The following is a 27,759-nucleotide window of genomic DNA, read 5'->3' on the forward strand; positions in this document are numbered from 1 at the left end:
AATTATTATTTCAGAGAGTTCTGCTTAATAATACTAGGAATACAATTAACCTCTACTCTCACTATATATGAAGGTTATTAAGATATATTTTATGACATCACAAATAAAATAAGATCAATTTTAACTAAAAAAAAGATAAATTTTGGATTTTGTTACATTTTGTTATTTTCTCTAATAAAACAGTTCCTTGAATTGTAATAAAGCAAATACAAGTAACTATGTTTTAGTGAGTTTATTTTCAGTTTTGATTTTCTTAGGAATCATCAAAATCTTTAAGTATAACATTAATCCATTATATATAAGTGATATTTTGTTGAATCTAGACTTTGAATGGGTAAATAGCATTTTAGGAAAACAATCTGCCTAGAAATAATAATTACACATTTAATTGGATTGTTTCTTTTTTGAGACTTCTCAGAATTTATTTTCTTTAAGCAATCACTCCAGTCACGCCTCGCATTTTGACTCTTATCAACTAAATAACAAGTGACCTATTTTCAGAAAATCCTAGACAATATAGTAATTATCAGTAATAAAATATCCTCCTTAGAACATGATACCCTAAGTACCTTGCAAAATTATGTCATGTATGTCTTACAATATTAATGGTTTTTGTTTTTTTTTTTTTTTTCGGTACGCGGGCCTCTCACTGTTGTGGCCTCTCCCGTTGAGGAGCACAGGCTCCCGACGCGCAGGCTCAGTGGCCACGGCTCACGGGCCCAGCCGCTCCGCGGCATGAGGGATCTTCCCGGACTGGGGCACAAACCCATGTCCCCTGCATCGGCAGCCGGACTCTCAACCACTGTGCCACCAGGGAAGCCCTAATGAGTGTTTTTTAAACCATGTGATACTATTATATGAGTTCTTAGCTGAAACACAAACTTGTGAAAACAAGACACATAAAATGAGCAAAAAGTAAAACGGAACAATACAAGATTTCTCTCTTCTGCACTGTTAACTGGATTTTTCCAACTAATTCAGTATTCCTATATGGATTAATAAATCTATTGGCTAAAGCATGCTATTAGCAAAACCCTGTCACTAATTTGGTCCCTTATGATTCAGTTGACTTGGCACAAGGAACAACTGTTACCCAAATACATGCCACTGTTCACAATCGCAGCTCAGTGAGTACATACAGACGACCAGTGGAAGCCCAGCACGATAGAGGAAGAAACTTCAAGGTACATGCTGGTCAGAAACATCATTTTTATTTACAAAAACCAACACAATTATTCCTGTAAAAAGGGATTTAGAGAAATTATTCTTTAAAACATACTCTTTTATTCATTGTACACCTTTTCTATTTAAAGCACACCTTTCTATTTATTTATTCTATTAATATTTAACTTTATAAGCACCAAATAAGGCAAACTTAAAAATTTGATTAAAATACTTAAAACCATGTTCTTAGTACAATGCTGCAATGAAGACAAAACTATCAAGGAGCTATAATATTAATTCTCAAAATAAACAGGATTTCAAAGCTTTATGCAGGCAGAACTCAACTTACAAAAAGGTAGAGTTCTAAAAGTCTGTCTATAGGTACTTCCCTGGTGGTCCAGCGGTTAAGACTTTGTGCTCCCAATGCAGGGGGCCCAGGTTCAATCCCTGTTCAGGGAACTAGATCCCGCATGCCGCAACGAAGCTCCTGCACATGGCAATGAAGATCCCATGTGCCGCAACTAAGACCCGGTGCAGACAGATAAATAAATAAGTAAATAAATAAAATTTTAAAAAATTACTTATTTATTTATTTTTGGCTGCGTTGGGTCTCTTTTGCTGCACGCGGGCTTTCTCTAGTTGTGTCAAGCAGGGGCTATTCTTCATTGCAGTGCGTGGGCTTCTCATTGTGGTGGCTTCTCTTGTTGCAGCGCACAGGTTCTAGGCGTGCGGGCTTCAGTAGCTGTGGCTCGTGGGCTCAGTAGTTGTAGTTCCCGGGCCCTAGAGCGCAGGCTCAGTAGTTGTGGTGCACGGGATTAGTTGCTCCGTGGCATGTGGGAACCCGTGTACCCTGCATTGGCAGGCAGATTCCTAACCACTGCACCACCAGGGAAGTCCAATAAATATTTTTAAAAAAATAAAAATTAGGGCTTCCCTGGTGGCGCAGTGGTTGAGAGTCCGCCTGCTGATGCAGGGGACATGGGTTCGAGCCCCGGTCCAGGAGGATCCCACATGCTACGGAGCGGAGGCCCACGTACCGCAAAAAAAAAAAAAAAAAAAAAAAAAAAAAGTCTGTCTACAAATAGGTTATTCAAAATACAGAAAATGAATTTCCCCTCAAAACAATATCCTGGGCTTCCGTGGTGGCGGAGTGGCTGAGAGTCCGCCTACCGATGCGAGGGACACGGGTTTGTGCCCCGGTCCGGGAAGATCCCACATGCCGCAGAACAACTGGGCCCGTGAGCCATGGCTGCTGAGCCTGCGCGTCCGGAGCCTGTGCTCTGCAACGGGAGAGGCCACAACAGTGAGAGGCCCACGTACTGCAAAAACAAACAAACAAACAATATCCTTTCTGGGGTGACAGAAATGTTCTTTGTTTCGGAGTCATGGTTACATGGACATCTATATTTGCCCAAACTTATCAAACTACACACTTCAAAGGTGCATTTATTGTTTGTATATTATACTACAATAAATTTGGACTTTAAAAAATGTCCTAAAAGGTGGTTAGAATATCAATCCACCAAAAAGAAATTTAGTACATATTTGTAGCACAACACTGTAGCCATGCACCATCTGAACTACAGCTAATCACCACATATCAGTGTTTCTGTGGGAAAATGAATTATGAGTTCTAAGCAAATACTGACATATATCCATCTTTTCCCTATTCTAAAGCATTTCAAGGACTAGGGTGGATATTTCTGGGCATCTTAGCTTATTAACTATCAGCACCAGAAACAGTATTTCTCCACATCAATCATCCCTCAGGTGTTCCAATTTGAAGGAAAGTGTAAATTCCTCCACAAGGTTCTGAACTTGTTCCTGTTCCTCATATGTGTAAGTCATTCAAAAGTTGAACATTTCTACGTCATGCAGTAATAAAACCAAATTAACTACTAATCTACAAACTGGAATAAAAACCAGAAAAATATAAAAATCGTCATAAATTTTCCTACTTTATAGTTCACACAACACTACTCTGAACACTGTGAAATATGCAGTTATAATGATCTTTCCTCACAATACTTTTAAAACGTACATAAGGAAACAACACAGAAAGACTAAATGACGTGACTAAAGTCACAAGTAGGAACGCTGAGATCAAAGTTCTCCTGATTCCCAATGCAGTGTTTTTCCTTCTACATCTTGCATGATGAAAATTTTTTTTTTTTTTTTGCGGTATGCGGGCCTCTCACTGTTGTGGCCTCTCCCATTGCGGAGCACAGGCTCTGGACTCGCAGGCTCAGCGGCCATGGCTCACGGGCCTAGCCGCTCCGCGGCATGTGGGATCTTCCAGCACCGGGGTATGAACCCGTGTGCCCTGCATCGGCAGGCGGACTCTCAACCACTGCGCCACCAGGGAAGCCCGAAAATCATTTTTATAAGACATATTTGGTACTTATTTATTTGATCAATCCCTCTATATGTAACAATCTCCCATCTCCAACACCACTCCTCCTCCATGCATATGACTCCTTCACCCTAATTTGGCTTTGACAACTCCTTCCAGACCAACCCTCTGCCCCACCAGGCTGACATCTCCCTCATCCAGATTAAACTATGATACCCCATTTGCTGGGCCTACCCAGTGGGGACACTGTCCTTGCCTTGCTTAAACTCTGACACTCCGTGCTGTCCTCACGTCTGCATGGACGCATCCTGTTTAGGTTCTGACCCCTGGAAATAGTCTGTCCTCCAGCATGGACACTCTCTTTATCCTGCTCGTCCTCTGATCCCCCATGCTAGGCCACCCCCTGCATGGATAGATGCTCTCCTCACCAGGCATGGGCTCCAAAACCCATGCTAGGCTGCTCCTCCTTCACCCATTCAGGTTTTTTTTTTTTTTGCCATAATTGCTGTATTTTTTTTTTTTTTACATCTTTATTGGAGTATAATTGCTTTACAATGGTGTGTTAGTTTCTGCTTTATAACAAAGTGAATCAGTTATACATATACATATGTTCCCACATCTCTTCCCTCTTGCTTCTCCCTCCCACCCTCCCTATCCCACCCCTCTAGGTGGTCACAAAGCACCGAGCTGATCTCCCTGTGCTATGCGGCTGCTTCCCACTAGCTATCTATTTTACATTTGGTAGTGTATATATGTCCATGCCACTCTCTCGCTTTGTCCCAGCTTACCCTTCCCCCTCCCCATATCCTCAAGTCCATTCTCTAGTAGGTCTGTGTCTTTATTCCTGTCTTACCCCTAGGTTCTTCATGACATTTTTTTTTCTTAAATTCCATATATATGTGTTAGCATACGGTATTTGTCTTTCTCTTTCTGACTTACTTCACTCTGTATGACAGACTCTAGGTCCATCCACCTCATTACAAATAGCTCAATTTCGTTTCTTTTTATGGCTGAGTAACATTCCATTGTATATATGTGCCACATCTTCTTTATCCATTCATCCGATGATGGACACTTAGGTTGTTTCCTTCTCTGGGCTATTGTAAATAGAGCTGCAATGAACGTTTTGGTACATGACTCGTTTTGAATTATGGTTTTCTCAGGGTATATGCCCAGTAGTGGGATTGCTGGGTCATATGGTAGTTCTATTTGTAGTTTTTTAAGGAACCTCCATATTGTTCTGCATAGTGGCTGTACCAATTCACATTCCCACCAGCAGTGCAAGAGTGTTCCCTTTTCTCCACACCCTCTTCAGCATTTATTGTTTCTAGATTTTTGGATGATGGCCATTCTGACTGGTGTGAGATGATATCACATTGTAGTTCTGATTTGCATTTCTCTAATGATTAATGATGTTGAGCATTCTTTCATGTGTTTGTTGGCAGTCTGTATATCTTCTTTGGAGAAATGTCTATTTAGGTCTTTTGCCCATTTTTGGATTGGGTTGTTTGTTTTTTTGTTATTGAGCTGCATGAGCTGCTTATAAATTTTGGAGATTAATCCTTTGTCAGTTGCTTCATTTGCAAATATTTTCTCCCATTCTGAGGGTTGTCTTTTGGTCTTGTTTATGGTTTCCTTTGCTGTGCAAAAGCTTTGACGTTTCATTAGGTCCCATTTGTTTATTCCATTCAGGTTTTGACACCCCTCTTTGAGCCACTGTTTCCCAAGCTCCTCTCTATCCACCATGGATACCCACTTTGCTCTATCCCACTAATGATAGTGGACTACAGGGGCAGGAAAAGTTTCACACATGAATTTAATATAGTAGAATTAATTCACTTAATTTATGCTACAATTGCACTCCCAAACTGTAGAAATATTCAGGTGAAATGTTATGTTCTACACCTACTCTCAGCATGTGACAATCCACCTTAGACCAAAAGGAGAGGTGAAAATTAAGGATGATCAAGTTAGAGGTCCATAGGCTTGGACAAAACTCCCATAGTCTGTAAGTGGACAGGAAGTGTTACAGACCTGGTTGCTAAAATAAAACTCATAATTTGGTAAAATCCTGCAAAGTACTCTTAAGAGGTTGTGGTCTATAACATCTAGTAGGCCACCAAAACTTTCATAATAAAGGGTCAGTGATGAAATGGAATTAATGTAAATTTTGTTAAAAACTGGTTAATTTATAAATAGAAACTGTAACTCATAACATTTACAATAGTCACACAAAAGAAGTTACGGCACTGTAGACATACTATTACTTACTTTATCTACACAATCATCAAAAAACGCCAGGCTTGCATCTTTATCACTGACAAAAGAACATTCCTCAATGAAGCGAATAAACATTTGTGTTTTGGTCATCATGTTATAGAATTTCTGATGTGACCGGTCGCGGCTTCTTAAGAAAGCTGTTCAACATAAATTTGTAATGTTAGCATATATAACACCATTTACAGATTCAGAGAATTTTTGAGCTAGAAGGAACTAGATCAACCATGTCATCTATACCCCCCACACCCTACTATTTTGCAGAAAAAGAAACTAAGACCCCTGAAGGGGAAGTAACCTGACAAAGATAGCAATAGGAAAGGAACTTGAAACCAGATCTTTCAAATCCCCCAACCCAGGGGCTCCTCTGCTTGCCCAACACCACCGGGCTGCCCTGAAAGCTAAACACATCAATATCTTAACACATCTGTGACACAACAGAGTGCAGTGGTACATGGTTAGGAAGCTCTGTACTTTTCAAATAGTCTCTTCTGCATATTTTGCTAATGGGATTACATCTAATGTGCCTGAGAAATAACCAGTCCAATGGAAATGGATTACCAACTGAGTTGATACTCACATACTCCTGAAATAGGTAAGTATATTTTGATAAATATGAGCTACTAACCCCGAAAGCAATCATCACAAGGTTAAGCTCAATAATATGAAAGCTGTAGTACTATGCAGTCACTCACCTTGTAGGGCAAAAAGAGAGGCTGCATCTGTGGCTGTCTCAGATGGGGCTTGTGTTATTGGTCTTAAGTATGATCTATAACCTTTTAAAATAGAGGCCATGAAACACAAAAATGCCTCCTGGATTTCCAAATCTATCATGTGCAACCTCTTTCCAGAATTAAAATCATAATCATTCATTGCTAAGTCCATTAGTCCATCGTCTCTTGGTCTCTGCTGCACTGTGAAGAAATACAGTGTTAATGTTTTCCCCAGAACTGTCAAAATTAATGTTCATAATGGTATCAATTATAAATCCATTGCATATGTAATTCAAGTCATTATGCTGCGTACCTTAAACTTGTACAGTCCTGTATGTCAATTATATCTCAATAAAATTGAAAGAAAAATAATAAGTGTGTTGTCTTTTCAAAAGGGCTCAAGCTACTTCAACCCTTTGTTTACATAACTCCTTAATATATAACCCTAGCAAAACTTGAATTTGGTCTGAGGATAAGGATGGTAGTAATGCTCAATGTTAACTTCCTGATTTTCATGGTTATAGCATACTGTAGTGATATAGAATGTACTTATTGGTAGGAAATACACTCCAGTTGGAGATGATGGGGACATCTATTCTCAAAAGGTCACAGAAACAAAGTTTGTGATTGCCTCAAAATTTTAAAACTTCTTAAAATATGAGGAACAATAAATCATCTTAGGGAGGTGTTTTTGGAGTTCTTATTGTTTAAAAAAGTAAAAGTATGTGGGCACTGGAATGGAAGGCCTAGGTTTTAATCCTAGCTTCATCCTTATTAACTGTATGATCTCTGACAAGCTACCTTCCTCAAACTTAGTATCTTCACAGTTGTAAAGACAAAAGAATGTATGTGAAAGTGCTCTGAAGCTGTAAAGTGATATATAATCCTGAATAACAATATCAGTATTGTTTAAACCTGTAATTTTAAGCTGTAAGATTCTGCCCTTCAGTACAGCTAGATGGGTTATTTCACTTATTTTAATAATACTTAAATATTGCTACAAAAGATGCTGGACTTCTCAGCTATTCAAAAGAAGCACATGAATTTTTAGAAAGCAATTAACTAAGTAGCTTAAAAAATTCCATACATAATTTATTTGCTCCATAGTATAAAATTTGTTCCATTTGATGTCATTTTTTCATATCCCAATACTTATGAGCCACTTCCAAATTATCTATGTGTTATAACGTTTACTTTGAAAACAGTCTTTTTCCATGTCTCTTTCCAACTATTCTATAGGCACCCTTGAACCCTCGAGGATGTAGGCAACCTCCCATGTTTATATTTCACCTAATACATAAATGAGAACCTCAAATATTGCTGCACCATTACTGACCATTTTTTATACAATAAGTACTAAATTATGAACCCTGAATGGACTGTTGGTATAAAATACCAAGAGGATTAGTTAAATGAAGGCTTAATTCATCTTATTGGTGATTCTGGATCACTATCAAGATACTCTTATTGTAAGCTTTGAACTGAAATTCTCCATATCCTAATCAATTTTCACTTTAATTAATTTCTGAATGCTTTTGGCAAGCTTCTATTTTCAAATTACTTGAGGTAAGCACAGCATTAAGATCTACTGAAGGTGAAAAGCATATGACCTTGCTCTCAATCCACAAGAATCATCAGCATTTTCTAATGTAATTTAAACCATCTGTCTTAGATTTTCAAAACTAACTTTCTATTCTATGTATAAAGAAAATATACAAGTAGAAACCAGTATTGTTCTATAGTATTTGAAAATAATCACCTTAATCTCTTTTTGAATTTTATTATGATGTAAAATATAAACTTTGTAAATCTCCCATTCATTGCCTTTAAGATTGTAAAAGCACTTTCCTTTAGGTAAACGCCATCCTTTTACAAGTAAGGCAAAGTTGCTGGAGTCCTTTCTTCAGATTAAATTACTTCCTTTAAATAAATTATACACTTACATTTTGCCAACTGCTGGTGCAAATTATTCAGTGTGTTCATCAGATTTTTACATGGTTTCTTTGGAAGTACCTTCCAGGCTACATTTTTCTTATCACCAGTTCTGAGATTAAATGACAACAATAATATATTTGTCAGATTAACTTGGGGTGGGGCAGGGGTGGGTATATATCTGTTATTTATAAACAGGGGAAAAGAGAAAACACATTGAACAAAAATAAAATGTACAAAATATTCTACTTAACAGAAGAAAAATACTACAGGGGTAAATTGGAGTGTTTAATACTTAAAAATTAATTTATATGAGAGTAGAACCCTGTATTAAATATAGCTCAAAACTTTACACTTATGTTTATATTGAGTCAATTCCACTTGCTTTGGAATCATGCAAATCACTACAAAACTTAATGTGGTGGTCATTACTCTCAATCTCATCTAAGAGTCTTTAGACACCTAAATATTGGGAAAATCCTACTATTAGGGGATTTTTTCTTATATACTCTAAGACAAAGCACTGTAGAAAACTTTCAATGAACTTATGATCCATAAAGCTTATCAAAATACTTCGGTATATCCAAATATTTAGTTTCCTAAAAATATAAGTAAAATTTAGCTTTGTTTCTTTCAGAAAAGAAATAATCTATAATATTAGATTATTTGGGCTTCCCTGGTGGCACAGTGGTTAAGAATCCGCCTGCCAATGTAAGGGACACGGGTTTGAGCCCTGGTCCTGTAAGATCCCACATGCCGCGGAGCAACTAAGCCTATGTGCCACAACTACTGAAGCCCACATGTCACAACTACTGAAGCCCACAAGTCACAACTACTGAAGCCTGCGTGCCTAGAACCCGTGCTCCACAACAAGAGAAGCCACTGCAATGAGAAGCCCACGCACTGCGACAAAGAGTAGCCCCCGCTCGCTGCAACTAGAGAAGGCCCATGTGCAGCAACGAAGACCCAACACAGCCAAAAATAATAAATAAAAAATAAATTAATTTAAAAAATATTAGATTATTTGAATAAAGTATAACACTCCAAAATACTTTTATAACTATAAAAGAGGACATCAGCTTGACAGTGATATCTTTGTTTCTAGATGAACTCCTATAATCTCCTTTATACAACCTTTACAACACAGTTAATCCTTTTTTAAAAAAAATTTATTTTATTTATTTTTATTTTTGGCTGTGTTGGGTCTTTGTTGCTGTGTGTGGGCCTTCTCTAGTTGCGGCGAGTGGGGGCCACTCTTTGTGGCTGTGCGTGGGTCTCTCACCATGATGGCTTCTCTTGTTGTGGAACACGGGCTCTAGGCACACGGGCTTCAGAAGTTGAGGCACATGGGCTCAGTAGTTGTGGCTCGCGGGCTCTAGAGTGCAGGCTCAGTGGTCGTGGCACATGGGTTTAGTTGCTCCACGGCATGTAGGATCTTCCCAGACCAGGGCTTGAACCCTTGTCCCCTGCATTGGCAGGCAGATTCTTAACCACTGTGCCACCAGGGAAGCCCATACTCTTTAAACTATATATGGAGTAGGAGAAGAAAAGAGCATGGTGATAAAACATGATAAAGCTTTTGGACTTAACTATAGCTTTGTTGATTCCACTCTCTATTTATTAAATCTTTTTTCTATTTCAAAAGCAATAAATACTCATTTTAGGAAACTTGAAAAATGCAGAGAAAAAGGAGAAGAAAAGTAAATCACTTATGTTCTAACCACCAAAGACAACATCACAGCACCGGTGTGAAATGGAATTGCTGAACTTTTTTTTTTTAATGTTCCCTAAACTTCCCACAGAACAAAAAGGGCAAGTATTACTTTCAAACAAAAGAGTGGATGGGAAAGCTTAAGCTGACAAAGAAGAACTGTCTTGGAATCTACCCTATCTTTCCACAATGATAATAAAATACAGATAGGGCAGGGTCAAACTGCAGATGTCCTGCTATGAGATTTTATTTCATCTATAATGTGACCAGGACTATGGAACCCTGTATTAAAGTGAGAACACAATGTAAAAAGACTTTTGACATTATTTTCTTGCTAAAACACAGCACTCCTACTGTGCCTTAGCATTCACTGTGTGTGTGTCTGCCTTGCTAACCAGATTAGCAACTTAAGAGAAAGGAGTGTATCTGGTTTGTCTTTTTATTCCCAGTGCCTAGAAAAAAAACAAAAAAAACAAAAAGGCACTCAAGAGATGTCTGTAGCATAAGTGAATGAACAGTATTTTGGCATCATTTCATCAAATTACTATTATTTACTCACATAATTTCCTCCTCTTGTCCTTGATATCATCACTGTAAAACTTGGCTCGGGAGAAGAGTTCTATCGAGGGATTTCCCTGGTGATGCAGTGGTTAAGAATCCACCTGCCAATGCAGGGGACAAGGGTTCGAACCCTGGTCCAGGAAGATCCTACATGCCGCGGAGCAACTAAACCCATGTGCCACGACTACTGAGCCTGCACTCTAGAGCCCATGAGCCACAACTACTGAGCCCACGTGCCACAACTACTGAGCCCAAGCACCTAGAGCCCGTGCTCTGCAACAAGAGAAGCCACCGCAATGAGAAGCCTGTGCACCGCAACAAAGAGTGGCCCCTGCTTGCTGCAACTAGAGAATGCCTGCACGCACAAACGAAGACCCAATGCAGCCAAAAATAAATATATTAAAAAAAAAAAAAGGAATTTTATCTAGTACCTGAGTTTGGATCTATGACAGACTTCTGCATTTTTATTCATAGTGAGTTCCATTTATAGGATTACTATTGCATAAGTAGTAAGCCAGTAATTAGTGGCAGAAGTAATAGTTATAGAGTCAGACAATGATAGTTTCAAAATCAGTTCTGGCAGTATTATGTGCCTGTTTATAAATTACTTAAAAATCTAAGCTTTGGTTTTCTTATCTGTCTGTCAGACTGGTTAGTAAAAACTACCTCACAAAATACAGAGAATAATATGAGATACCTTAGGCTATGCATACAGCTTTATGCCTAGTACATATCAGATATTAATTTCCCTTTCTTCAGAAATTTCTTGACATTCATAATATATTCCTTATTATATGTATTTATGAGTCAGAGAAGGGAAAAGGAAACCACAAATTTCATACTCAGATTTTTCTTTCAAATTTCAGGTTGAGGCTCCAGAAATTCAGGATGAAGGAAAGTAGAAAGCTATTAATTCACTAGTTTAGTCTTCCCATAGGTTTGGAAAGGCGATAAAACCAAGAAGGAAGACCACTGATGAGTGCAAACAGGTCATGTTTCTTTGATTCTTTAACTCATTAGTGATCAAAACAAAGTTAAAATAATAAGAAAAAAATTCTTTTAACAAATTGAGGAAAAGTATAAAAGTATAAAAAGAGAGAAAATGTATATACTTATTTACCATCCTGAATTTCAATTTTTAAAAACATTATGTCATGTAACATTAACAACTGGCCAAAAAAAAGATACTAATTTAATATTTGAAGAATTAAATATTTCTGGTAAAGTATGAAATGTTCATGGTAAAGAATCTTTGACGCTATTTATCCCATATATAAAATGGCTTTAATGCACAAAGTACATCCCATATTTTCTTGGTTAGGCTTTTGAAAGCATACATGCCTTATAAAAGAAAATTATTTTTTGCTAAACTTTTCTAATGGTTTAGGCAGTTGAGGTTTTGACATATAACAATACTAGAATTAATGTAAGATTTCAGAATTAAATCAAAAGGCTTTAATATGAAACATGCTTATTTAAAAATGGAGAAAAACCTATCTCACAAATACGTACTTAAATTGTAAAAGGTATACTAGCTTTTGGGCTTTACTAATAGGGTAACTTGCAGTTATTTTAAGTATATCCTGTGGATGCAACATGGTATTGCATCAATTTCCTCTTCCCTGAAGAGCTTAAGTATGATTAAACTGAAAATAAACAATACAAGAGAAAACACTGAATTATAAAAAAGCTGTAAATATACAGTTCCAGTAGCTTAGCTACAACTTAAATATTATTCCAATAGAGAGAGAGAAAATTATAAAATCCTTACATTTCTTACTTAAATTTCTAAGTAAGTGTAAGGTTATAATATTTCTCAAATATTGAAAGAGCTGCCATGTAGATAATACACTAAACTTATCCCATCAAAGTATAGTAAGAACTGATTCAAAGATGGTAAAAACCCCAAATATAAAAACAACATAGCTCAAAAGAATTCTAGTTATCATTCACAAAAAATACATTTACATACATACACTACAAAGTTGTAAATTACTGAAAGTAGAATCATTAAAACGAACTTACTGAGAAATTGTGTTGGTATCTAGGTCAACACAACTGACATCTGGTGGAGGGTCATAGAGATCAAAGTATCTTGAATCAATTCCTACTATGAACGGACATGGTGCACTTAAGACATCTGCTAAAGCCAGTGGGCAGAGAGGAACATAGGGGCATGGCCAGTGGAAAGGGAAAATCATCTTGGATAAATAAAAGATAAGAGAATATTTAGCTGTTTGACATTGAAGCATAATTCATCAGCACACACAAAAAACTGTCTTTTAAATATTTATACCAAAAGTAGTATAATGCTTATTAAATAATTACAACTAGTGTTAATGGCCAGAAAATTGAAATGCATTACACTCTGAATTTTAGTTAAGCATTAAAACAGCTTTAAATTATATGAATAATTAGGTTTAAAATGAAACTGATTGCCAATAAGAAATACTCACAGACACTAATGCTTCTGTCACACTAGTAAGCACTGAAGGCCGTAAGGAATGAATAAGAATCTTATGTTCTGTTACTGCAAACACCAGTAGTGTCACAGCATTTTCAGGGCCTAAATTCTGAAGTAGTGTTGAAAACTTGCCACCACTATAAATCCAAACAAAAATATATAATTAAAGAAAACAGAGATCAAACACCTCATTATCCAAAATAATTTTTAAAAGTTCATGATTAGGGTAGGATTATAGTTCATATTACATATTTAATTTTAAACATGACTGTTGCTCTTATGTAGGGAAAACACTGCATCAGAAACACACTATGAAAATAATGAAGTTTTATGAGGTTCTGAAATCATTCAATTCTTCTGCGTTGTATTAAATATGGAAAATGAAAAGTCATCTGCTTCATTTTATATAAAAAGATCTGCCATGTAGATAATGTTCAAATAAAGAATTCAATGTATAAGAGGGGTGCTTTGGTTGAAAGCAAATCGTTTAATGCAAGTTTTTTTAACATGGCTCATCTTCCTCTGTAATTAGCAGAAAACGTATGTGACTTACAGGCCCAACTTCCTTAAGGTAGATACACATCTCAAAATTTGGATTTACAAATAGCTAGATTATCTTTACTATTGTAATGATAATATTAATTAAGAGCTACAAAGTGATGATACACATATACAAAGCAAATTAATAATCAAAACTTAGACATTGTACATGGTAACAAAATACTGTATTAAGAAAGTAAACGATTCTGGGCTTCCCTGGTGGCGCAGTGGTTAAGAATCTGCCTGCTAATGCAGGGGACACGGGTTCAGGCCCTGCTCCGGGAAGATCCCACATGCTGCGGAGCAACTAAGCCCGTGTGCCACAACTACTGAGCCTGCATGCTAGAGCCCACGAGCCACAACTACTGAGCCTGAGTGCCACAACTACTGAAGCCTGCTCGCCTAGAGCCCGTGCTCTGCAACAAGAGAAGCCACCCAATGAGAAGCCCGCGCACTGCAATGAAGAGTAGCCCCCGCCCGCCGCAACCAGAGAAAAGCCCAAGCACAGCAACAAAGACCGAACACAGCCAAAAATAAAAACATAAATTTTTAAAAAAATTTTTAAAAAAAGTAAATGATTCAGTAAGCTAACCAGTATTTCATCTTTATAATGTTAAATAATTGGCTTCACTAAATTAACTTTTTAAAAGTAAACCAAAACTAATAAAGTCTCTTGGAGAAATAAACACATATGCCCACAAAAAACTTGTGCATGTTCATAGCAGCATTATTTATAGTAGCCCAAAAGTAGAAAGAACCCAAATGTCTGTCAACTGATAAATGGATAAATAAAATGTGGTATATCCATACACTGAAATATCTGTTGGAAATAAAAAGGAATGGAGAACGGATGCATGCTATAACGTGGATAAACATTGGAAACATGCTAAGTGAAAGAAGCCAAACACAAAAGGCCACATTTTATATGATTCCATTTATATGAAATGTCCAGGACAGGCAAATCTGAAGCGAAAGAAGCAGATCAGCAGTTGCCTAGGGCTGGGAAGGGGGAGAGTGTGTGTGTGTGTGTGTAGGGATGGGGGCTGGGAAGGGGGCGTGTGTGTGTTTGTGTATATAGGGATGGGAGGGGTAAGGGAGGGTAACTGCTAAAGGGTACAGGGTTTTTTTGGAGCTACGAAAATGTTCTAAAATTGATTATAGTGATATTTGCAGAACTCTGTGAATGTAATCATTGAATTGTACAATTTAACTGGGTGAATTGTATGGTATGTGAATTATATATCAATAAAGCCATTACCAAAAAATAAAAAAAGGCTCTTGGGTAATGTAGAATTGTTTTAAAGTAGTCTCAGTCAGTATTTCTAATTTATTCTCAGCTCAAACAAAGGTTAAGAAAACACTGGTCACTCTGGGCCAAGACCTGGTGATGAAATAATCTGCAATTCTTACAAAATTAATGTCAAAGATGGCAGCTGGTCTCCCTTAGGTATGTGCTACAAAATAACTTAATTATATTGTAACTATTTCCCTGCTAGAAAAATTACACAGCTAATTAAATTTTAAGAAATGATACTTAAGAAAAAACATATTTCATAATCTCTCTGAACTTTTTTTTTTTAAGAAGATGTTGGGGGTAGGAATTTATTAATTAATTTATTTATTTTTGCTGTGTTGGGTCTTCGTTTCTGTGCGAGGGCTTTCTCTAGTTGTGGTGAGCGGGGGCCGCTCTTCACCGCGGTGCGCGGGCCTCTCACTATCACGGCCTCTCCTGTTGCGGAGCACAGGCTCCAGACGCACAGGCTCAGTAGTTGTGGCTCATGGGCCTAGTTGCTCTGCGGCATGTGGGATCCTCCCAGGCCAGGGCTCGAACCCGTGTCCCCTGATTAGCAGGCAGATTCTCAACCACTGCGCCACCAGGGAAGCCCTCTCTGAACTTTTAAGGTGATGAAATACATTATTCTATTCCATGGGCTAGTATTTATAAATAACTTTTTATTTGGGGGTTAAATTTAAAATTAATTGCATTTGAATGTTCTTCAGAGGATATTTAAAGCTAAAAAAAATTGTTTTCATAATCTACAGACATAGATACGTATTTATGTAGTTGCATGTACTTAATCATAATAAATGGATACACAAAATACCAAACACTATTGTAAAAGTTTTTCTGTGCTCTTTAAGACCTTTAATCTCACTGTTAAGTAAAAGAAATTTAGGTAAGAAACAACTAAATGAGAAGTATTTCCATCGACACTTGCAATTTTCCCCAGGAAAGAGAGAAAATACTTGAATGTTACTTTAGCTCACACTACATTTAGAGAAACACAAATGAAATTTTACTTGCCTTAGCGGAAGAGGTGAAGAAACAGGCTGACTGAGAATCAGATTATCATGTGGTGATAACTGAAAATAGATTTAAAATAAAGTATTTGAAATATAAAGATGAACTTTAAAACACCACCTTCCAGAAAAAACCATATATATATAGACGATGCCCATAAAGTTTCAATATCCCCATTCACCAGTATAGGAACCATCTATATCACTAAGATTCTGAAAAATATGTCCTGATGACTGACCTCTTCTAACTACTAACTCTTCTTACTCTGAATCCTATCTCTTTTCTTCTGTTTCTCAACATTTCCCTGATGCCATTTAACAAATCTGTATCGAAAGACTAAATTATTCATTTAATACAGTAAAACCAGAGTTAGCAAACCTATGGCCTCAAGGCAAATCCACAGGCCACCTGCTTTTATAAATAAAGTCTTATTAAAACTAAGCCATGCACATTTGTTTACGTGTTACCTATAGGTGCTTTGAAAGCAGACCTGCGTAGTTTCCAGAGAGACAGTATGGCCTTTACTGTAAAGACTGAAACACTGTTTCGGCCTCAACATAAAAAACTTGCCAACTTCTGCTATAAAACATATCTTTTATGTGTATTCAAACTGAGTGTGCTATATGTATTCTGGCACCAAATAACAAGACGTAACTTGGGATGATATGTAGATATGCAGACTACTTATAAAGCTTATCAAAATGATATTTTTCTAGACATTTAATCTGTATCAATATATTAATGCAATTAATTTAATCTACATTTAAAATTTTATGCAGATTTATACAAATTTGCAAATATCTATTTATAAATGATTTCTAATTTTGAATGATACTCCATTAAGGGCTGTGATAAATACAAGGCACATATAGTGATAATACATGAAATAGTTTCTCAAAATCACTTCAAAAATCCTGATTAAATAGATTCAAAAGACAACTTACATATAAAGAGCATAGACAAAAAAGAAATGTAAACAGAAGACTAAAGATAAAGTCAACAGGGAAAAGAGATGGGGAAAATAATTGATGTTCACTTTAAACTTCCTCCTCTCACAAAGATATGAGCAATTCTTCCTGCAGTATATGAAAGCTTTTTCTTTTATGTCTTCTAATACATTTAACTTAGGGAATAAGTGCCAAAGGCACAAATGTTCAAATACCAAGAATAAATTTAGGGAAAGCAGTGCCTTTTTACGTGTTCAAAACATCTACTGCTGTCTACTTCTTTAACTCTGCAACACTTTATCTAAGAGGAAACATTAGATGTCTGTCTGGGAGGCCGTTAATGAAACCATAAGGGTCCAAACTCCAACGTAAAACAGTATCTGGTTCTCTTTTGATTTCATTTGATTTTTTTACCCATATAAAATTGTTATTCTTATGGTACATTTTGACAGAGTCAATAATTATTTAACTAAGCACTTACATCATGAAAATCTTACCTGAACTAAAATCCGTGGTCTCTGAGGAGATGGAAAAGGAACTTTATGCATAAAATGAGAAATATGCCTTAAAAACAAACAAACAAACACCTGATTGATTCCAAAGTGAATACCATATGCTAATAAAGGTCAACATGTCACCACAAGTCCAGGTTGAGTCAAAAGCTCTGTGTACCTATAATTTCAAAATCCCTGCTACTACAAAAGCAAGTGAACAAACAACAACCAAAAATCATTTGTCCCAGGAAAGTTGCTTCTATCTAAACCCACCCACAAACTTTTCATATTAATACTTTCTCACATTCAATAACGTTTGTGCTATTAATGTCTGAAAAGCCACTGTAACTTCTCCCTCTCCCTAAGAAGATAACAAACAACGTATCAGAGATGTGGACATTACCAAACAAGCTAATTCTTGCATATACTTTTAATCAATTGCTCATATTTAAAAAATGAAGCAACCACTGAGTACTACAGAAAAATGAAAGAGTTTAACTGTTTCTAAAACATTAACAATATACTTTCTATTAACAATAGGTTAAAAATTCTATTACTGATTTTATGGTTTTTTCCCCAGAAGAGAACAGATAAAAAGCTAGATTGATGGGTTTTGTTTTGAACACCATGGAAAAGAAAAAAGGCAACAATAGTGAACAATCCTTTTTTAAGGAATGAGTTATTTTATTTCTCTATTACTTTTTAACTATTTCCAAATCATCTTGGTTTCAGAACTGAGATAATTTCAACTGGATACAAAACATCAGAAGAGAAAATTATTAATTTTTTACAAACATGTTTTGACTGCCTGCTATATATAAGATACTGCCAGACATGTTGGGAATTATTTTTTAAAAAGCCATATACTACCAGTTTCTACTATTAAGATACTCACAATCTAAGAACAAAAAGATAAGGGGAATGAGTTCCAGAGGACACATATCTGCTTTCATTATGTGAAGTAGTTAGAATAGCAGAAAACAAAGTGTGATCCATGAATACCTAAAGATCCCCAAGACCCATTCAGGGAGAATATGCAAGGTCAAAGCTACTTTTTAAAGACACCATTTGCCATTTCCACTGTGTTGATATTTGCACTGATGGTGCAAAAGCCATTGCGGATAAAACTGCTGCCCCTTACTATGAATCAAGGGAGTGGCACTGAACTGTAGCTGTTGTATTCAGTTTCACTTAAGAATGTCTCGGATGAAGCAGTAAATACTATTAATTTTATTAAATTTTGACTCTGCAGTGTATACTTATAAATAATCTGTGTGATGAAAGGGGAAGAATGCATAAAGCACTTCTGCTGCATACAGGAGTATGATGTTTGTCTTCAGGAAGAGCACTTGTGTGACTGAGTTGTGAGTGAATTAGCTGTTTTTGTTTTGCTGTGTTCCCACAGAATGCCATTTTTCCTTGAAAGAACAAAAGACATATTAACATTATCCAATGTGGGTATTCAGTAGATATTTTCTACATTAAAATGAACAAAGTGAGGCTACTGCTTCAAGAAAAATAACTTACAGTACTTGTTGCCAATAATTAAATTCAAGCTTTCCAATAAAAAGAAATGTAGTACTGTCACATGCTACAGTATGGATGAACCTTGGAAACATTACGAAAAGATGAAAGGATCCAGTCAAAGAAGACCACGTAAGTTGCTTAGAGCTGAGTGGATGAGCGGGGAATGGGGCAGGACACCTAATGGTATGGGGTTTCTTTTAGGGGATGAAAATGTTCTAAAATTAGATTTTGGTAATGGTTGTACACCCTGTGAATGCGTGTTTTAAAAAAACATTGAATTGTATACTAATTTAAATGGGTAAACTGTGTGATATGTGAATTATATTTCAATAAAGCTGTTTTTAAAAAGCCAAGGGAGAAATCAAAATGGAATACTAAAACCTTTTTCTCAGTTACCCCAAAGGAGGAACAAACAAACAAATAAGTAAATAAATTCAAGCTTTCAAGTGAAAATTAGAATCTTGCTACCATAAACTTGACAATTTCTCAATACTCAAAAAGTTTTCTGATGTAGGTGGTTATATTCACAAATCTGATTTTTAAATTTTGATAGCGAGATGTATCTATGTTAACTCAGTGAACCAGTATTTTCCAAATGACGAATGTATGATGCTACAAAATCACACATGTATAAAAGTTCCACTCAAAGAGATAAACCAATAGATTTTACTGTAACAGAGAAAGTTCATCACTAAAGTTTCAGATTCCACATTGACAGTAGCCTATAACAAACTATACTTGCCAAGTTTTGGTGCACTGTCAAAAAAGAAAATCCACAATTTTCTGAAAAGACTATTCAAATGCCCTCCCTTTTCCACATACATATTTGTGTGAGGCCATGTTTTTTTCATTACGTCAACCAAAACAACATATTGCAACAGACTGAAAGCACAAGCATATATGAGAACCTAGCTATGGGACTTCCCTGGTAGTCCAGTGGTTAAGACTCCGTGCTCCCAATACAGGGGGCATGGGTTCCATGCCTGGTTGGGGAACTAAGATCCCACATGCCGCATGGCCAAAAAAATTAAAATAAGATAAAATGAGAACCTAGTTACGTTCAATTAAGCCAGACATTAGAGATTTGCAAAAAATGTAAAACAATGCCTCTTCTTCCTAATTTTTTTGTTTTAGGAAATGGTTATTAAAAAAAAAGATATTTATGATAACATGTAATGGGTTTATCATTTTTTAAAATAAATTAATAAATATTTTTGAAGTTCTCTGTTTTAATTTCTAATGTAGTAAATATTAATAGATATAACACATTAAAAAAAAAGCTCTTTGGGGGAGAGTCTTCATTTTTAAGAGTATAAAGTGGTCCTGAGACCAAAAAATTTGAGAACTGGTGGATTAGAATACTGAGATGCAGGCAGAAAACTGCAAGGAAAAATTATAAAGTAATATTTTACATTGAATGTTCTTATAATAATTCTATCACTTTCAACTGTCATTAGAATCACAGAATTCTGCCTAAGAACACAAAAGAGCTTAAGTGACAGATGATATAAAATAAACAATAGTCAAATAGACAGTGGTGATGTTTAGATCTCATTTGTGTCAAACCTTACTACATTAAAGATTATTCAGTTTTAGTGATCTTAAAGTAAATCACAAAAATTTTAAAAAGAATAAAAAATACGTTTATCTAATATTTCCTTTAAATTCATATCTAAAAATAGTAAGGAATATTTTAAAGGTCCATATAAACCCAAATTACACGTAAAATAAGGATTAACAAAACCTGTAAAAAAAACCCGCTAATTAGGATCTCCAAACTTCACAAGAGTATCAAAAAGATGAAACATTTATTTCATTTTGTTAGAGATAAAATTATCTAAAATAACAAAACTGTAGGTATAATAGAGAACTGAATCAACCAAACTTTTTTTCTCTTGAAAAATCTAGCTTCCAAATAAAATTTACTCAATTACCAGTACAAATACACCACACATAATGGAAAGAGCTGCCAAATTTAGAACCAAAAAGGCTTCTAACTTACTTCTCAATTGGAAGGACATGAGGCCCAGAGATGGAATAACGATATAGAAAAGTCAGAAACTTCCTGAATGCATCAAAAAAAGGCCAGTGAGAGAGAAGACAGATGCATTTACTAGTGTGAATTGTCTTGGAACTATCAGACGTCTCATCTGCTGATGATGCTAAACCCAAAAGAAATCTCTGTTTTTCTGTGAGATTCTCTTCGGAGTATGGTTCATAAAACTGAATAGCAGCACCATAGACCTGGAAAACAAGTAATATATTTGATAAATATGCCTTATATCATTTATTCCAATCACATCATTAGTTAAATATTTAATGGATGAGCTATATTAGGAGTCATTATGTGCCTATGAGTCAAGCAAGGTGCCAGGTACCAGAAACCCAGTGGTGAAGAGATAACACTCTTGCTTTCTTGAAGTACTACATCGACAACAACAACAACAAAACTACACAGCACAACTCTCATGTCTCATTATTGGGAAAAAAAAGGTGTTTTAATTAAATTGCATTTGTTTTATAAAGAGTAAAAGCAACTGTATCAATATTCTCTATAGGAAAGTTATTGAAAATAATTATTTAATAAAGAGTGGGACAGAATTTTAGATAAGGAAATACAAATTCCAACTTCAGACAATTCACTGAATTTCTCTAGACCTCAATTTCCCAATATATAAAATGAAGATGTTAGACTAGATGATTTCCAAAGTCCATTCCAACAATATAACAGTTTATGATTCTAAATAACACTGCATATTTAATAATGTTTTTAGTATTACTTTAAAGTTTTTATACCACAGAAAATGAAGCAATGAAGGATCATCATTTGATGATGAAAAAAATCTTTCACTATATTCACAAAAAAAGCACTTGGGTATATGGGACAGAATGAAATTCTCTTTTCCTATGTCTCTGGATATAGTTATTTTAACAAAGTGGAAAAGGTGCGCGTAATAGATTCAATTTAACCAGTTATTTTTTTCTATTGTTCCTGCATATGAAACTTAAGACTAGAAAATGTACAAGAAATTTGCAGATATCATTTGTTAAACATATAGTACCTTTTCAGCTGAGGCTCCAGTTAACACAAATGTAGAAAATACAGGGAGAGGGTATTTGCTATTTGATGGCCAACATTCAATAGTTGCACCCATTGGTAAACAAAATAGGGGAACAGATTCTGGGAGTGAGAATGACTCATAATCTTCTTGAGGGTATCTACAAATTAGACCTATAAAAACAATAATAAATATTAGCTCATCATGTCTTGAATTTAGGCGCTCATAATTGGAATGATGCTAAAATGCTTTATTATTTAACACTTTTGGAAGACATATATGTTACATATATGTTCACTAAGTAACTCTGAATACTTTAGTAGGATTCATATAGATTTTAATCCTCAAACTATTCATATTAACTACGTAATATTTATCAAGTTTCATCCACAAAGGCTAGTAAGGTAAACAAGAAAAGATTATTCTAAAGCAACATACACAAATATAAACACACTCCTAAAAATTCATTTTGTGGTCACACTGCCTTAAAGCATATGAACATACTATTTTTTTTTTGAAATATTCAAATGCATATATCCACTTCACTAGCTTTCAATAACTTTCCCTTAGGGTTTTTTTGACACATTAAAATAGATATTCTATAGGACTATATATATAACTTCTAGGACAAATACAAGAAAAATACACAAAAAAATAGAAGTCACATATTTACAATGTCTTTAAAATAGTATCAGCTTAACCCCAGCTTCTGAATAATCCCAGATTACATGAAAATAGAGTTTCAAGTGCCTTATTATTTCATGTTAAACAGACTAGTCTAGAGAGTAGTCCGGGTATCTTCTACCTAACAAACCCTCAGAGAAGACTCTTGTCCTGGATTTTGTGGGACTAGAAACAGAAAATAGGTTCCCTGACCTTGAACCCTTAAAGTCAAGTGGAAACCATCACCAGACATGATGTTAAATACAAAATGATAAACTAAGAATATGAGTGGTTGGTCTGCAACACTAATATCTGTTTGACTTTGGACAAATCATGTACCTATATGTCTCTGGTTTTCTCAACTATAAAGTGAGATGAACTAGATACAGAGGTCCAAGGCAGTTCTAAAATTCTCTAATTATATGCCAGCCAGCCAGTTAATCCCATGAGGATTTACGGTTAACTCTCCATTACTTTCTCAACTCATGAAGTAACGGTATAGCCTTTAAGTAACTATAGAAATAGCGATGAACTATGGACCCCAGAAAATCACAGGTAGAAGAAGTTAGGAGTCTAGGACACTAACTTTAAAAATTTATTTTTTAAAAGGTTGAATCTGCACTCTTGTACATAATTTGATATTTTGAGGTTTCTGGCAATTCAACTATGTATTATAAAATTACAAGTTAGTTTATAATATTTCAGATTATTTTCAAATATAATTACATATGAATTATAGATTTGATTAAATTTAATATAAATATTAAGGAAACATTAATTTAAAAGGACAATAAATACTTTTCCACATTTTCTACTGATTTAAAAACTTAAAGAGAACGATACCTACTTATTAGTTATTTACTTAAACCTAATATTTTAAAAACCTTGCCTTCTTTTAAAATTAATATTCCATTAAGCAGCCAATAAAGTATGGATGAAGACAAAACAATCAAAAGACATGGGTTATAGTCCCAGTCCTGACACTAACACATCGTAAGACAGATTTTGTTTTTTTTCTTTAATCTTATTGGCCCCATAATACATTTATAAAGTATTCCATGAAAAATTATACTTACCAGCTTTGTAAGATATAGTGTTAGTCTTTGCCACCGATTTTTTATAACATAAGTACACTGCTGATCCCCACTGAATTAAAAAAAAAAGGAAATATCATTAAATTGTAAAAGGTAGTAACTTAATAAAATGGAATCTCTTTGATCTCTCCGGTATGTATTTCCTAAGATGTAGTGACAGATTTCTTTCTATTTTCACTTGGTTATTTTGTCAACATTTTATTGGAGTTATTGCCTAATTTTCTTTCAGAAGTAAAATGTAACATATTTTCCCCTTGCGATAGCAATAACATGAGGATAACGACCCTTTAAAACAAAACTAAACCACAAAAATTTAGATTTTATTCTAAGCCCCAACTCTGGGCAGAAATGATAAAAAGAAATACCTACTCGTGTATGTAGACCTTTCTTTTGATTCCACAACACCTTTCAGATATTGACAAATTTTCCCCAGTTCTTTATACCAAAACTCAAGAGTTGTAATTTGCCATATCCATTTCCTTATTTCCTATTCTTTCATGAATCCATTCCAAACCAGGTTTTAATCCCATCATTTTTTTAAAAGAACACTTTAATGACTTTAATGATGCCAAATGTAACAGCTGATTCCCAGTCTTCATCTTTTTCAACCTCTCAGCAGATTTTGATACCACTAACGACTCCCTTCCTGAAACATTTTCCTGTCTTGGCTTTTGAGGCATCACGCTCTCCTGGGTCCCTCGCCACCAAATCTCTGGCCAGTCCTCAATCTCCCCTGTAGCATCCCCTCTCTTTTCCTGATCATTAAATGTGATCTTTTCTTTACTTTCTCTAAATGATCTCATCTATTTAGTACCACGCCTTTAAATAACAGCCACTCTTCAAAGAGTCTCAAATTCCTAGTCCCAGCTACAAATGAGATGAAGAAGACTATGGGTAAAGCAAATCTGGGGGCAAAGAAAAGGAGTTTTAGACATCTTAAGTTTGAAACATCTATTAGACATCCAAGCATAGAGTCAAATGGAGGTAAGGTGAGAAGTCTGAAACGGATATGTAACTTAGGAGATGTCACCACTTGACATGAGGTGGTGACAGATACATTCACAGAGCACATTTCCTCACCTCCTTCAGGCCTCAACTCAAATGTCACTTCATTAGACAGCCTTCCTTTCATCACCTTACATACAGTAACAAGTCTCTACCCTCCCCAGTCCTCCCTACTGCCTCTATCTGTTTGTTTGTTGGTTTTTTTTCTTTTTTCCATGCATAGATAGCACTTACCACCACTGGGCATATTGTATATTCTCTAATTTATTATCTGCCTCCCACCACTAGAACATAAGCTCCATGATGGTAAGGGCTTTGTTTTGTCCACTGCTGTATCTAGCACCCAAAACAGTGCCTATTATGTAGAAATACTTAATAAATACTTGTTAAAGGAATGAATGTGAGGGGATGTGTTTGTGCATACATGATGGAGAGTGCCTGCATGGACCAGTACATGAGGACAGATACTTAGCACTGAGAACAAATATATTAAAAAAATACACTTATTTTAAGAAATACATTTTTTAAATATTAAGAGATTACCATAACAAACACCCATTTACTCACCCCCTAGTTTTAACAAATGTTAACAATGACCTTATTTGCTTCCGATATTTTAATTTATAAAGAAACAAAAAAATTACAGATTTAACTAAAACCTCATCTTCCATCCCTTTCTGTCCTCTAGAGATTGAGGCATCACCTTCCATCCCTTTCTGTCCTCTAACTACTAGCCTGAAGCTAGTGCATTTCATTCACATGCATTTTAAAAATTTCTACTACGTAAATATACACATCTTTAAGTACGTAAAGATGTTTTGTATGCTTTATGACTTTAATAAATGGTGATGCGCTGAATATACTCCTTTATGGCTTGCTTTCTCACTCATCAAAATGATTTTGAGAATTAGTTACGTTGATACAGATCTACTTGCTTCATCTGAACCGCTGGATAGTATTCCATTAATGAAAGAAACAGTTTCTTTTATCCATTCCCCTACTGAGGGACATTTAGGTTGTTTCCTTTTGGGGGGATTATTATGAACAATGATACAATAAGTTGGCTCATCATCTAGAAATTTTCCACTTTCTTAAACATTTTTAGTATGTCCCCAGCAGGTTAGTATGTTAAATCCTAACTTATTTAGGACATTAAGTTATGCTCATTGCTCTGTTGGGATTTTATTTTTTAATAAACATTTCAATATTTTTGCATCAAAAGAATGGATGTATAAAATTCAAGTGGATATTATGAATGTAGGCAAACTGGACTTTTAGTTTATCTGGTGGGTAAAAAATTTATAAAGGGTCCTGTATTGCAATCTCAACTCCAGTTCCCAATAAGCCAAATTTGTAAAGATAACAAAATAACCTTCAATAACTTTTGTGATGATAAAAAAGGAACTATATATGACCATGTGGATACCGTAGAAACCGAAAGGAATATCCTAAAATAAAAAACAAAGACTTAAAGTAAAAGTTAGAAGGGCTCTGGAAGAAAAGAGCCAAGGATACAAGAAGCTTCTTCTAAATTTCTTCTTATACAAAGGTTCAGCAAAAAAGAAAGTAGGAAGAGCCATTGTTCTTAAAATACTTTAAACATTTAACCCATAAAATATCCGCACTGTGGTTTGCCATGGCAAAAACCTTTCTTCTGGAATTACGTGCATGATTTAACTACTTGGTTTGTAAATAACTCCACTTTTCTAAATCAACTTGCTAAATCAAACACTGACATTCCTGAAAAGTTGTAAAACAAGAGCCACTTGTAGAGAATATTAAAAAAATACTCTCAATGAGTTAAAAACTGAGGAGAAAGTCCCAAATTAGCCAAAAATTTGCTGTGCAAATCAAAGCACCTGGACTAAATATCCTTAACTACACATTTTTGCAGTTTTGGACCATATGACACTCTTAAGTTCTCTTCCAGCTCTAAAATATTCCTGTTCTATTCTAAATCAATCAAAGTCCAAATCACTTAAGGCTTATGGTTCAAAGGTTAAAAAACTAGTAATTCTTGAAAACTTTTGCCACAAGCTTTTATTTTTAAAAATATATTTATTATTTTTTAATTTTGTCTGCATCGGGTCTTGGTTGCTGCACGCAGGCTTTCTCTAGTTGCTGCGAGCAGAGGCTACTCTTTGTTGTGGTGCTCCGGCTTCTCATTGTGGTGGCTAATCTTGTTGCGGAGCACAAGTTCTAGGTGCATGGGCTCAGCAGCTGTGGCTTGCGGGCTCTACAGTGCAGGCGCAGTAGTTGTGGCCCACGGGCTTAGTTGCTCTGTAGCCTGTGGGATCTTCCAGACTAGGGCTCAAACACACGTCCCCTGAGTTGGCAGGTGGATTCTTGAACACTGCACCACCAGGGAAGGCCCCTTGCCTTTTTTTTTTTTAACATCTTTATTGGAGTATAATTGCTTTACAATGGTGTGTTAGTTTCTGCTTTATAACAAAGTGAATCAGTTATACATATACATATATCCCCATATCTCTTCCCTCTTGCGTCTCCCTCCCTCTCACCCCTCTAGGTGGTCACAAAGCACCGAGCTGATCTCCCTGTGCTATGCGGCTGCTTCCCACTAGCTATCTATTTTACATTTGGTAGTGTATGTATGTCCATGCCACTCTCTCACTTTGCCCCAGCTTAACCTTCCCCACTCCCCGTATCCTCAAATCCATTCCCTAGTAGGTCTGTGTCTTTAATCCTGTCTTGCCCCAAGGTTCTTCATGATTTTTTTTTTTAAGATTCCATATATATGTGCTGGCATATGGTATTTGTTTTTATCTTTCTAACTTACTTCACTCTGTATGACAGACTCTAGGACCACCCACCTTACTAAAGATAACTCAATTTAATTTCTTTTTATGGCTGAGTAATATTCCATTGTATATATGTGCCACATCTTCTTTATCCATTCATCTGTTGATGGACACTTAGGTTGCTTCCATGTCCT

The 27,759-nt window shown here is 35.6% G+C and overlaps 1 protein-coding gene across 3 annotated transcripts in view; it reads right to left on the minus strand.

Moving 5' to 3' along the window:
* Positions 1-27,759, minus strand: part of DENND4A (DENN domain containing 4A) — a gene marked incomplete at its 5' end in the record, with an annotated part of 95,358 nt that overhangs the window by 46,520 nt on the left and 21,079 nt on the right. For all 3 annotated transcript variants that reach the window (XM_082849099.1, XM_082849098.1, XM_082849097.1), the window contains 10 exons: positions 5,789-5,934; positions 6,490-6,708; positions 8,451-8,551; positions 12,737-12,912; positions 13,168-13,312; positions 16,021-16,079; positions 17,462-17,528; positions 20,988-21,229; positions 22,048-22,217; positions 23,784-23,853. In XM_082849099.1, coding sequence (XP_082705225.1) covers positions 5,789-5,934; positions 6,490-6,708; positions 8,451-8,551; positions 12,737-12,912; positions 13,168-13,312; positions 16,021-16,079; positions 17,462-17,528; positions 20,988-21,229; positions 22,048-22,217; positions 23,784-23,853 — 1,395 coding nt within the window. The remainder of the gene's footprint in view (positions 1-5,788; positions 5,935-6,489; positions 6,709-8,450; positions 8,552-12,736; positions 12,913-13,167; positions 13,313-16,020; positions 16,080-17,461; positions 17,529-20,987; positions 21,230-22,047; positions 22,218-23,783; positions 23,854-27,759) is intronic.

The sequence above is a fragment of the Leucopleurus acutus genome, assembly GCF_964270905.1.
Source record: "Leucopleurus acutus genome assembly, chromosome: 1".
Taxonomy (NCBI): domain Eukaryota; kingdom Metazoa; phylum Chordata; class Mammalia; order Artiodactyla; family Delphinidae; genus Leucopleurus; species Leucopleurus acutus.